Raw genomic sequence first — 13353 nt, 5'->3', positions numbered from 1 at the left:
TTGACCTTTCTGCCGGTCAAAGGTCAAAGTCTGGGTGGCCTCGCAAAACACTTGAGTGATAGAGGCAGTGAGAGGTGACAGACAGTGTCAACTGTTCTGTGCGGCTGAAACATCTAACAAGTGTGAATGGAGAATGTTTTAAAGGGATAGTTCAACATTTTGGCAAATTCGCCCATTGCCATAATCCCTATAGTCAAAGGGATAGGTTAATTATCTTTAATTGTCGGTGCATGTTGTTTTGTGATTCGTGGGGCAGGGACGTGAGCCGCTCAGCTAACACAATGGAGGTGAATGGTACAGGTCCCCTGTCCCTCATCAAACTCATCAAATACACAATCCAACAACTCCAAAACACCCTGGTGGACAAGATGTGACCTGCACATTCACCACGCTATGAAATAATAACATAACAATACGACACATGAAGCAAATACTCAGAACTACTTGCGCTTTTGAAATCACTCCGCCCAGCAGCCGTGTCTGGAATGTAGTTTTGGTTACACATTTGCCTCGAAAACAACTCTGTCTGGTAATGTTACATTATTATTTCATAGCGTGGTGAATGTGCAGGTCACAACTTTTTGGAGTTGTTGGACCTGAGCAGCTCATGTCCCGTGGATCTCAAAACAACTTGCACCAACAATTAAAGGTCATTAACCTACTACTTTGACTATAGGGATTATGGCAATGGGCATATTTTCCAAAATGTTGAACTATCCCTTTAACATACAGTTAAAAATGTCCAGAATGATCTGATTATGTTCAACTGGTTTTCAGCTTCTCTGGTCATTTGTTCATAGAGCTGAACACCCAATTCAAATACTTCTAATCCTGTCACATTGGTACAGTAAAGATATGATTACCATGTTTGTTCATTTTTAAATATAAAACAAACCAAAAACATCCACAAGTGAAGATCAGGCTCAGGTTGTTGAGAGAAGCTTCAATTTATTAAATGAAACTCAAAAACAGTGTGCACCCATGGGACAACCACTCATCCAGGACAATGAGAAAAAGAGGTCTTCAGGAAAGAAAAAAAAAAAATCACAGTTTGTCAGATGCAGTCTCTCTCTCACACACACACACACACAGAGTTGGAGGAAGGACTTTGTTTTCAGGGAATGAATGTAATGATTTAATAAATTATGAGGGGGATCAATCAAAGACAGAACTACATCACACAGGAGAACGAGAAAAAAAAAAAAAGTGCATGAACCATCATCACAGACGCTCGATTGACTGGACATCCCAACAAAGGCCATAATAATAAAACAAATTGGCTGTGTGAGAAACTGAAGGATGCACACACTCACACACTCACACCGCGTTCAGGAAATCACATTAAATGAGAAAATTCTCAAACGAATGTAAAACAGGAGGAGGAAAAAAACAAAACAAAAAAAAAACACGTAAACCCTTCTCAACTTTGAAGACTTAAAAAAAGCAACGGGGGGAATCAATAAAAAATAAATCTGATCTGACCCCACCTTCACCTAGAACCCCCACCCCTACACCTGAATAAAAGGCTGCTGTATGAAAGGCCAGAGTCCACGGGGCTTTTGCTCTTTTTTTTCTGTTGTTAGTCTGAACCTGCAGAGAAGCACACAGCGCTCCAGCCCCGGCTCCTCTACAACTCGTCCTTCGGTGAGGCGTCTTCCTCCGTCCCCTCGTCCTCGTCCTGTTCGCCGTCTTCCTCCTCGTTGTCCTCCTCGCCGTCGTCTTCCTCCTCCTCCTCCTCCTCCTCCTCTCCCTCCTCGTCACCTCCGGCGTCCTTCTTGCTCTTCTCCTCCTCCTCCCTCAGCTTCCTCTCCATATCCTCCTGCTCGTCCTTCATCTTCTTCTCTGGTCCCTGGTTGGGGGGGGGGAAGAAACAGAAGTTGTTTTTATGTTTTTTGCTCAGTTTCTGATAAGTAGAATGCTGAAGGTTGACATAAATCAATGCTATCTTACAGTGTTTCCACCCAACAATGTCATTTTGTCCACTGACAATAATGTGAGCAGCTGCTATATGAATTTATTCTTTCTTTTTTTAAATTCAAGTCAAGGTTTCAAAAAGTGAACTATGCAACTTGTCTGGTCTCTTCTCTGTGTTGCTAACCCTCCTCTCGGCCATGTGCATTTGTTTTCAACAAAACCGGCGAGAAATCAATCAATAGAGCGGTAGATAACGTTATGTATCATAAACCATGTTACCATGTGTATATTTGTGGAGTCTTATCTGTCCTAAACGAGAGATTACAGGTTACAGGGAGCGTTTGTGTGGCGGTGAGCCTCCATTCTCCGTCATAACAAGTTACAAGTCATTTATTTAACCAGCACTATTACTCTGAAGATGTTTGATTAGGGTAAAAAAAATGTAGCGTTAATGTAGAGTTAAGGTAAAAATCCTGCATAGTTCCTCTTGACGAGTTACTGTACTGTAGAAAGCAACTTATACATTTAGCCTCTGAGGCACTGTTGGAGACACTCTAGTGGTCATTTGAGGAACTGCAACTTTTAGTGCATCTGCACTGGCTGATATTGACGGTCGTCTTGGACCAACCATTAAATCAGTTGCCTCAAGTTCACACAGATGAGGACCCAAAGCATTCTGGGTAACATGGAACAGATGAATATACTATAATGAAAATGTTGGGTTTTGTCTAGAACAGTGTTTTTTCAGTGTTTGCCTGGAAGGACACCTTACAACTTCAGACACGGAGGCATTTACACACAAGGTTGAGACCCTGATATGAAAAGCATCCAGTGATCCAGTGATGATTTTATCTTTTTATCTTTAAAAAACTACAAAACCCCTCAAGTGTGCGTGTCCTCTTTTCAAAGTACAGTCTTACCTTAGTAACTCCCCAGGTCTCACTTCCAAAGTCCTCGGCTTCTTTGACGTCGTCGGTGATGAGGAAGTTGTCAAAGATGGTGCCAGACTTCACCTAAACAAAAACATTCCGATTACTCATTCCAGGAAGTTAAAGAAGTGGTTTTTCCTCTTAACTTGAACACAGGCTGTGACTGTATACACAGCATCCTTAGGTTAAACACACACCAGCACTGATGCACATCAAGTCCCAACCCCAGCACCTGTCGAACACTGCTGAACAAGGTGTGGTGGTCTACACACACAATATAATGTGAGCAGATGTTGACGCGTGCTGCTGCCAGTGTGTGTGTTTCACCTCCAGCTCTGTGATTCCCAGCGGGTGAGTGAGTAGAAGTTACCTGCCACAGATCCAGGCCCAGAACTCCAATGTTGTCAAACTTGTACATGTTGGGGTCCTGAGTGTACTCTGGGTTGTCGATCTCAGGGTGGACCCAGCTCCCCTTGTAGTCAGGGTTGTCGATCTGCTTGGGTTTCCACTCTCCCTGCAGAGACAAGGCGGCAGCTGTTAGAACTACTGACGGTGAAAGCTGGTGGAGCGATTTAAAGACTGGAATAACCTTCCTTCAAACATACCATCATTGACATCTTTTCACAGGTTTAAATATGCATTAGGGCTGTCACTTTTTAGAAAGATTAGGTTCGAACGAATATTGAATGACCCGTAATTCGTTCGGATAAATTCGAATGTCACAAAAAAGTGACAGCCCTAATATGCATTGTCTTCTTATTTTGAGTTAAATTGTACAGTACATGCTTCAGATGGATGATGTTATCCACCTTTTATCCAAACGTCAAAAACGTAAGCCGGTTTTGCTCTTCCGGTGGAATTGTGTGTTTACGTTTCCATGGTTTTAGTAGTTGCAGTAAATGCATGGATCTTTTTTTTTTTCATTCAAAATCTGTAAAACGCATGGATCATCACGCCAGCTTTTACAACATATGGACATCCATTGTTAAAAGCCAGCGTTCATAGATCCATGCATTTCCCTTACTATGACAACTACTGAAACCATGGAAACGTACATACAATTCCACCGGAAGAGCAAAACCGGCTTACGTTTTTGAAGTTGGGAAACTTGTGGATAGCCAATAATAACACACTCTGATTTCAATACTTATATATACACTTTTTTTTGCTAGGCTAATATTTGCTTATTGCTTAAGGCCTATTTGTGGCCACTGAGAGGTTGAGCTCATTTCTGTACTCATTATTTTTATGCATGTGTTGATGTATGCTGTCTTTGTTGTAATATGTCTGTAGATTGTTGATTGTTGCTCTGTTTCTGTTTTTTGTCTGTGTTGTATGTTAGGAGCCCCTCGCAAACCAGAGGATTCCTCTCAAGGGGTTTATCCTAGTCAATACCTTATACTCTGGGTTGGTGATCATGGCAGGTTCCCACTCTCCGTCCATGTCCTCGTCCCAGTCATCGGGCTTCTTGGCATCGGGGTCAGCGACGGTCTCTGGTTTGTCCCATTCCTGGAAGACAGAAGGATTGGAGTCACTAAAAAAATTACAGTGACCTAAGGTCAAGACGTGACCAAGAGTTTTCCAGGTGAACCTAAATCATCGAGTCAGTTTCAGATCTAAAGGACATCTGAAACAATCCAGCTGCAACGTGATCTCAGGTGAGGTCATGTGAGAGCCAATCAACATGATTGACTGACAATCACAATTAAAAACAGGAATAATCAAACACAGACAGACAGTATTTCTACATTTTCATTTACGGTATGCTTCAAATAAGCATGATGTGAACAAACCGATCTCCCACCTCAGGCTTGGTGTCGCTGGGGTCGTCGATCTTGGCCCTGTCGTCCCAGTCGGAGGGCTTCTTGGCGTCGGGGTCCTTGATGGTCTTTGGGGGCAGAATGTCCCAGTCTTCCTCCATGGAGCCAGACTCCACCTTCTCATTGTCGATCTTCACCTCATAGGTCTGGTCTGGGTTCAGGATCAGTGTGTACAGGTGGGTCAGCTCGTCGTCCTGAGCAGGAGGGGGGAAAGACATTTTGGAATGAGCCAAAAGAAAAGAAAGAAGAAACTAAACACTTCAACAGCTTGAATTGGAGTCTACCTGGCACTTGATGTCCTTCTTGATGAGGTAGCTCTGACCCTTATAGCCGAAGATGACATGAACCTTCTTTGTGCTGTATCCACAGATGTCAGGCCCTGAAAACACACGTCATGTCAGACATTTTATTTCCTTTATTTAACATTGCAGAGAATGGAAGCGTGTTGCATTCACTTAAAAAAAAAAAATCAGTTTGAGTCATTATTTGTTTTTCTGACTTATTCCCTCACAGATAGTTTCCTTTTATTGATCCAAATTTACATGGAACGTCGATTAAATATGAGATTTTATAGAGTTTTTATTCTGAAATGCTACATCAGATTGCTCTGATATTTTCTGGGTGACACTCTGAGGTGGAGTTCTGTAATAACAGGTGGACTCCTTTCAATATCAATCTGAATTCACAGGTAACACAGTGAAAATAAGAAAGAATTTGTGGGCTTTTCCTGTGCAAAATCTACATCAACTTCCAAATTATGCAATTTAATCCATTTTGGAAGATCACCTTTATTTTGTAATCAGTCCTTGCTGTAGTATATACCTGTATCACATAACAATGCTAGCTTGACTGTATCTTGCAGGTGGGAGATTCTAGTGGGATTTTCAAGTATCTTGTTAAGTCAGAAAAGAAAAAGAAAATTATTCTGAAAAAGAGAAAAATAAATGACTCTCCTTCATGTGAAGCAATACGCCTCTGTAGCAGAGGAGGAACTACACAAATAAGTGAATATGGTAAATCATCAAACAGAATCTAACATGCGTCTCCTCTGGTGGGACCCCAGCTCCTGTGCGAACAAACATGACTCACCGAACATGATGTAATACTGAGAGTCTCCGTGCATGTCACTCTGGTCAAGGTCGGAGGAGAAGACTTTGACGTAGCCGCCTCCACAGTCGATCTTCTGCTCGTGCTTCACGGAGAACTGGATGACCAGGGGCTTGCCCTCGTTGGAGAAGGAATCGAAGCGGGCAGACAGGGCGTAGAAGCGGGCGTCCTGGCTGGTCTGGATACCTGAAGAGGAACAGACAGCGGCATCAGGACCAAGGATTCTGTCTACTCTGCAGCCTCTCAGTAGCTTCTTCATGAGCACCTTTCCTGTGTTCTTATTTCTGGCCAGAGTGGGCAGCTGCACTCAAACGTCAGGTTTGTGGTCATCTGGACAATTGATCATCTAATCTTAACTTTTAAATAAATATCATCTTCCACAGATTATGAGAGTTGTATTTTGTTTCACAATCAATTTTTTCCCCCATGTTTCTGCAGACTGAGCTCAAACGGTGTGGTCAGCTTTTTATTTCCTTGTTGAAAAGTTGAAAATAGTTCAAAATGTTTTGATTTGATTTTGATTTTTTTTTCTTTTTTAAATAATGTAATAATCTCAATATTAATCAAAAATGATCATGATTTTAGCCATAATGCAGCAGCCCTGGTTTGTGCAGCCTTCATTACACATTAGTTCAGGGAAGAAGACACATCAGGTGCCATCAGCTGATCATTGGTTGCTGTGGAATTCCAAGATTGCGTCATAAAGGAGGAACTTGTACTTTCAGTTTTCTATTAAATATTCTTTGATTAATCCGTGTTTGATTGCATTGTAACAGATCTCCCACCTGGAGCCACCTGTGTGGAGTCAGGGTTAGCTATAGACCTGGACCACTACTACAGTGGTCCAGGTCTATTACTAATACTAACCCTGACAGGTTATTCCAGTCAGTCAATCAGTCAGTCCTGAGCTGAGATTCAGCTCAAACAGGACTGACCAGTTCCATCACTTCCCAGTGTCTCTGCACGGCCGACACACACACACAGACCTGCTTTACCTGGATTTGCACAATTTAACACCATCAGTCATAATGTGACGTGCCCACAACACACAGATCAAACCGTTTCTGCCTCTGACAGACTTATGGATTTACCTTTGTCAGCCTCTGCGTCCCCGTAGAACTTTCCGGAGCTCAGCTTCCACTGGCCGTAGTCTGACTTGTGCTTCGACTCCAGCCACCGGCTCGTCCATCCATCTGCAACACAGCGATCCAACACACCCGCTTAGTTACAAATGCAATATTACCACATTACATTATACATCTATTGCACTGTGTCTTCCACACTCAGGATGAACCGCTGCCATTGCATTTGCAGAGACCTCACGATGCAGGCAGCTGTTCAGAGAAGAAAAAAAAGGCGTTAGAGGACTGGGGTTTTGGTTTCTTTTCTATCTGACCTGCCTCTGACACATTTTCCAGTGCCCGGTTTAGTAAGTTACAGCTCATAGGCTACCTCAGTTTAGAAGTCAGAGGGTCTGCATGGATTTTCTCCTCATCTCTATTCAGACCAATTAGTAGCATTCAAAGAGAAGAGGGGTGCAGCCCAGCTGGAGTTCACCTCAAAACACCTCAACACTCCTCACACGTATCAAAAGTGAAAGGAACACGAGAGGACGTCGACTCATTTATGATTTAACATTGTAGCAGCTTGATACCATTCACATTACCTACATTTAAAAAGCAATATTGATTCATTTACTTTTAAACTAACAGTATCTCACTTGGCTAACATGTTTAGATAGAGCTGGTTCATGTCTGTTAGCTTAACAGGCATAAACCAACATGTTGTAGCCTATTCACACGGTAAGACTGTTTTAGACACACGTCCACTCACTGAGAGACATGAGACAGCTGAAGACACTTTGACAACACATCATTCACAGGCCTACACACACTGTACAACACATGGCTTCAGCTGTTATACCGCACCTCCGTCGAGAAACTGCTCCTTGAAGTAGACGGCGCCGTCGACGGTGACAGCTATCGACGCAAACACAGCGAGAAGGGCCGCGAGGAGCTTCATGTCGGCGGCTTGAGTCCAGCACCGTGACCGAGGAGGGAGAGGAGGAAGCGGCTAAATGAAGAGCGGAGAGGAGGAAACGTAGCCCCACAACTTAAAAGTGCGCACAGCCCCTGCACAGATGGCCGCTGCTCATTGGACAGACGTACGGGCCAATGAAACGAGACCACGAGTTACGCGTCGGAAACGCTCGGTAGGAGTCGGACGAAATCGGAGAAGGGGAAGGGAGGAGGAGGAGGAGATGGGCCGAATGAGTGAGTGATTCATCTTTACCTGGAAAAAGACAGAAGCACCTTTCACCCGTACATAAAACTCTACAAAATAAAGCTCATGTCGGACTAGAAAGGCTTTACAATTACTCTCTCTCTGTCTCTCTCTCTCAATTCAATTTCAATTTCAATTTAACAAGCTTTATTGGCATGACTGTCAGTAGCTACAGTATTGCCAGAGCCTTACAAAAAATGGAATAATAACACACAGGCTACAACATAAATAAATAAACAGATACATAGGCTAACAATAAAGATGATACTAATGAACAAACGGTGTAGATATCATTTAGCAGGTAAAACTCAACAGGAGCAGGAGCAGCTGCTCATATAGAGGAGCTCATGTTGAGCAGCTCTTCTCTTTTTAATGGCACTCACTGACATATTTTGCTGCTTCTAAAGCAGTGGCCCTTTGTTATCCTAACCGATGACATAATTTGTCCTGGTCTGAGAGTTGGGTGAAGTTTGGTGTTGTGTGTGTGATTCTAGTGTATGTGTGTGTTCTGATGTGTGTGTATGTGTCACAGGTTCTCTCTCTCTCTTTTGGCTTAAGGCTGCAACAGAAAAAGAAAGGGGGGCCGGGGGGGATTATAAGAATTATTTTAGACTTTTAGTTATTTGTAAATTTTCCACATCTGAATGTAGGCTAAATCAAAACCAGCAGCCTGTTGTTGTGAGTTGATCATCGATTATCAAACCTCAGTCATCTATTTCAATGGGCACTTGTTGATGACATCATCCGCTACAGTAGCCTATGATGATGTGTCACTGTTGTGGTGTTTGTCTGACAGAGGCTCAACAAGCTTTATCCAGGCGCTTCTTACACCTTGATGGTTTTCAGCTCCATATTTGAACCAGTGATCAGACGCCTGGATCTGAAGTGTTCAGAGAAACAAGCTGAGGAAATGCTGGACGGCTGCTGTGATCCCTGAATCTCTAATTGACTGCTTCATTTGTTTGACTCGTTTTATTCCCCTGGTCTGCTTGTTATGGAAAGAAGGGCCTTCTGAATGTCTGTGTCATTATGTTACCAAAGAAACAGTCACAACCTCAGCTCCTGCTCTTCCCTGATGTCTCAGTCAGTAGCCTATACTGGCTCAACAATGACTTTTACTCTACTACGTTTTATTGATTGTTTTTATGGTTATGATCACCAGGCCTGTTTGATTTCCTGAACTGATACTGAAGGAGGCAGTCATATTGATCATTTTTCATGAAATGAAAAAAAATATATTATTGTTATTACTATTATTATTAGGCCACTACAGTGAGAAGAATTTTGATTTTTTTATGCTATGGTAGCCTATTATAGGCTACAGACTGAGACTGCCCTCAGGTGCTTCTTTTGCCACCATATGTTTCAGAGTGGACCCAATACAATCCATGTCTAACTGGATGATGAGACGTACAGCCAGATAGATGAGACAATATAATCCATCTTTGAGGAAATTATAACTCAAACCTTTATAGACTTCAAACAAGTTGTTAGTGAGCTGGTGAAGTTTCAAGGTTCAAGGAACTATATCATCATCCCATCATGCAGACATGAAAGAATGAAATTTGAACCCAAGGCCCAGAGAAATACAACAAATAGAAATAGATAAATAGAATAAATAGACATAATAAGTAGAGAGTAAAATCTAAATAACTATGGTCTGTCTCTCCATTTTATTATAGAATCAAATCAAATTTGGTTGTCAGGTGTCCAGTTATTATCTAAGATCCACTGGCCGCAGGATTTCTGCTGAGGAAAGGTGGAATCAGGTAGAATGTCCCCGACTTTTGGTAATTTCTCAACTATACCTCATGTTTTGAGATGAATGAAACAACAGTGAAGGTCCGACCCGTCCAGGCAGCAGTACCAACAGTGGCCACAGATGTCCCCACAGTCTGCACCACGGGTCACTGTGAGTTCATGATGAAGGAGCATCTGTGCTTTCTGCATGCAAACTCCATCCATTTGATGTTGAATCATTGTTGCATGTGCAGTGTGTTTGCTGTTCATATTGTTTTCATGACTAATCATTTCATTTGTTTCCAATATTGTATTTGTTTTGTATTTTAATAGTTTTTTTTTTCTTTTTCATTTTTCACATTGTTTCTGAATTTGCAGCTCGTTTTGGGCAGTTACAACACACTGGTAGTCTCATTCTAAAGTCACTGGACAGGCAAGTGGTGGCCATGCACAGTCACAACAACACACAGTCCTTTTCTGCACTATAGTATCTGTCTACTGCATTATTTATCAACCTTTATACCTCCTTATTCTTAATCAACACAGAGATCATAAAATTTAATTCTGAAACAAGAACTGTGGAGGTTAAAGGTCGTCAGGTCAGGATCTGAGGCTTGTATTGTTGCAGTGCCTGGTTCTGTTTTAACATTCAAATTAACCCTAACCCACACTGAGTCCACAGGCTCAAATGAAAGATGCAGGTGCAGCCAGGTGCAGAGGTTTATGACAGAGTTCAGCCAATCAAAAAATGTTGCTGACATCCACATTTCCCTGACCACCAATCAAAAAGCACATTTAGACCAGCTAGACCCAGACAAGCTATGACCCTGAGACTCACACGGGCTCCCCCTGCTTCCTCTGACTGATTTCAACACAGGTAACCTCAAGTTGGTGCAACAGCATCTTATGTTTGTAACCAACTTTAACATTTTAAAGCTTCTGCTTGCTGAAGTTCTGCTTCTTGTTCTGTTTTTCTTGTCTTCTTGTGCATTTTATGAAAAAAGCATGACCATATAATATACAATAGGTTTTATTTATTGTTTTTAGTACTTTTATTTATTGTATTTGTGCTGTGATGCTGCTAAGATGTGACGATTGTTGCCAAACCTAATTTCATTGTACAGAAATATGCAGTGATAATAAAGTCTTTTTTCAGGAATGTGGGCAATATGTATCTGACATCTGGTGACTTTGAAAGGCCATTGGCCCCATGCAGCATTATTCAGTTTTTTGCCACACTCCTCCTCTATGTTCATGCACATCATGGCCAAAAGTGGCTTTTTTGTGTTAATGAAGATGCTTATTCACTGCTGTGGAAGTGCTTAGAGCATAAATTTTGCTGGGGGACTGAAGACTCCACTGTTTCCAAGTTAACAACACTGAGAACGTCTGTTGTGTGTGTTGTATGGAATGCCCTGTCCAGTCCCAGAGGTCACATCTGAAATGTCTCCACATCTTAAAATAAACCTCAGGGTTTATAGAGTGAAGAGAGTTTAATGCTTCAGTCTGTACATTCCACATACAAGCTCCACTGCTACACTGTGTGTGCCTCAGAGTGTTTAAACCACATGCAAATTAAAGGTAAAACCAGAACAAATGGGTGAAGAAGAAACACAATACAGGTGAAGTTAAGGTGCTGTGTGGTCATTTGTTGCCATGGTTTTTGGTTCACTTGTTCTCATAGAGGGAAGGTTTACTGCATATACATTTGTGTGATATATGTATGTCTGTATATATGTAAAGAGAAGCGCATGTGAAAGCATTCTTTATTTTGTTTTCAGGAATCTGACTTTGATGACAGTGCAGTGGTCAGTAATCACTATGTCAGGTGGGATTGGCCCCACCACCCCCACAACCCTGCACAGGTTATGGTACAACACAATGGATGAATCTGGATGAATTTGTATTTTTTCCCACATTATTTTTTGGTGAATGTTCAATGTCAAAACATATAAGGTTAAAAAAGATAGTTATATAACATTTCCTTTTTGTTTCAAATATTTTTATTTGAAGAAATGGTTCACAGAAAGTACAGTCATTCAGAATATGCATTGGCTTCAGATTTTACAATAACATAATAGACAAAGCTCAATACTAACCTAATTTAAGAAAAGTATAATAATAAGGTAAATTCATGCAAAACCGCTGATGCGCGTTCCAGTCGTGGGCAGTTTTTAAGCAAGCAGTCTCTGCTTTTACCTCAAAAACAACTCCGTCTCGTAACGTTCTGTTATTATCTCATAGCGTGGTGAATGTGCAGGTCACAATTTGTCCACCAGAGCGTTTTGGAGTTGTTGGATTGTGTATTTGATGAGGGAAACCAAGAAATCCCATTAGCCTCCGCTCTGAGCAGCTCACGGCTCTGCTCTGCCGTTCTAAAAAATTGCTTGCATCGACAATTAAAGGTAACAAACCTACTGCTATGACTATAGGGATTATGGCAATGGGCCAATTTGCTAAAATGTTGAACTATCCCTTTAACAACAAGGCTGCATACAGAGAAGAATTGTCAGTTTGGTGCACTGATATAGTAACCTGGCACTTAACCCCACAAAAACAAAGACACATCTACTGGGACTTCACAGAGGCTCCAGTGAAGGAGGCGCAGCAGCAGCAGCTGCTGTTGTCGGCCTACAGATGTTGTGTTGAAAGCTTCCTCTCTTGGGGCATCCTGGTGAGCTTTGTTAGCTGCACTGTGGCCGACAAAGAAAGCAATACAACATAGAGGGAGTAATTAAAACAGTGCAGGGCGTCACAAACACACAACTACCCTGCCTCCAAGACATTTACAGGACCAGATGTTTAAATGGAGCTAAGAATATAATACTGGACTCCTCTCAGCCTGTCAATCACCTCCTCACTCTGCTGCCCTCTGGGAGGCATCACAGGCATTACTACTGAATAGTTTTTACCCATCAAGGGAACTGAACTTTACCAAATAACACTATAGTAATGTGCAACGTATTTAGCCCCATGGAGCTCTGATCTAAGGCACCTGCAAGAAAATAGCAAGTTGAGATATAGAATTTATTCTATTTCATTTAGGGACAGAGAATATTAATGAACATTTATATGTAAATATGCCAGATTCTATAGCCATAGACTAATTTCCGTTCATTGTCCCGAGGCAGGTTGATGTCAAACACAAAATACACAGATTACAAAGTCACAGGAAGAGAAGGAAACAGATTCAGAGTCCGAGGTCACAGGAGCAGACAGATCAATTAGCCTACACCACACCCAGTCATCACCACAATATTCACAACACTATAATAATACACCATATACTGTTCATTGTGGACCCGAGCCATACCTTTAAATGGCCTTTGAAGGTCGCAAAGCTTGAGCATTCCCTCATAGAGGAGGTAAGCTGTTCCATAGTCTGCTTCCCTTGAATGATAAAACATTTTGATGAAAAGAGAAAACATGTATCTCAACAAGGATCGGTACTATTACTTTCCTTGACAAAATACAAATTTTATGAATAAAAAACTGCAAAAAAAATTCCCATAAAAAATGAATAGGAAGAGGTGGTGACCTATGACGTGGAACGATAGGTC

The 13353-nt window shown here is 41.8% G+C and overlaps 1 protein-coding gene across 1 annotated transcript; it reads right to left on the bottom strand.

Moving 5' to 3' along the window:
* Positions 1 to 929: 929 nt before the first annotated feature.
* On the bottom strand, positions 930 to 7876 carry LOC310985068 (calreticulin-like). Its single transcript, XM_083970514.1, has 9 exons — positions 7699 to 7876; positions 6862 to 6963; positions 5753 to 5956; positions 4948 to 5042; positions 4648 to 4857; positions 4239 to 4352; positions 3214 to 3357; positions 2835 to 2927; positions 930 to 1849 (listed from the first exon to the last, which is right to left on the bottom strand). Exons 1-9 carry the CDS (start codon positions 7790 to 7792, stop codon positions 1628 to 1630), a joined length of 1278 nt encoding a protein of 425 aa, XP_083826640.1. The 5' UTR covers positions 7793 to 7876; the 3' UTR covers positions 930 to 1627.
* Between the last annotated feature and the right edge of the window lie 5477 nt (positions 7877 to 13353).

Source organism: Trachurus trachurus (genome assembly GCF_905171665.1).
Source record: "Trachurus trachurus genome assembly, chromosome: 4".
Lineage (NCBI taxonomy): Eukaryota > Metazoa > Chordata > Actinopteri > Carangiformes > Carangidae > Trachurus > Trachurus trachurus.
This window is presented reverse-complemented; position numbering and strand designations above follow the sequence as displayed.

What these genes read in the sequence shown, in the direction of transcription:
- LOC310985068 (XM_083970514.1), bottom strand. Translation starts at nt 7,792, where the DNA reads ATGAAGCTCCTCGCGGCCCTTCTCGCTGTGTTTGCGTCGATAGCTGTC. An exon ending in GGAGCAGTTTCTCGACGGAG is followed by an intron (nt 6,964 to 7,698) that starts GTGCGGTATAAC and finishes GCTGTGTTGCAG; the next exon opens with ATGGATGGACGAGCCGGTGG. An exon ending in AGACCTGGGGAGTTACTAAG is followed by an intron (nt 1,850 to 2,834) that starts GTAAGACTGTAC and finishes CCCCCCAACCAG; the next exon opens with GGACCAGAGAAGAAGATGAA.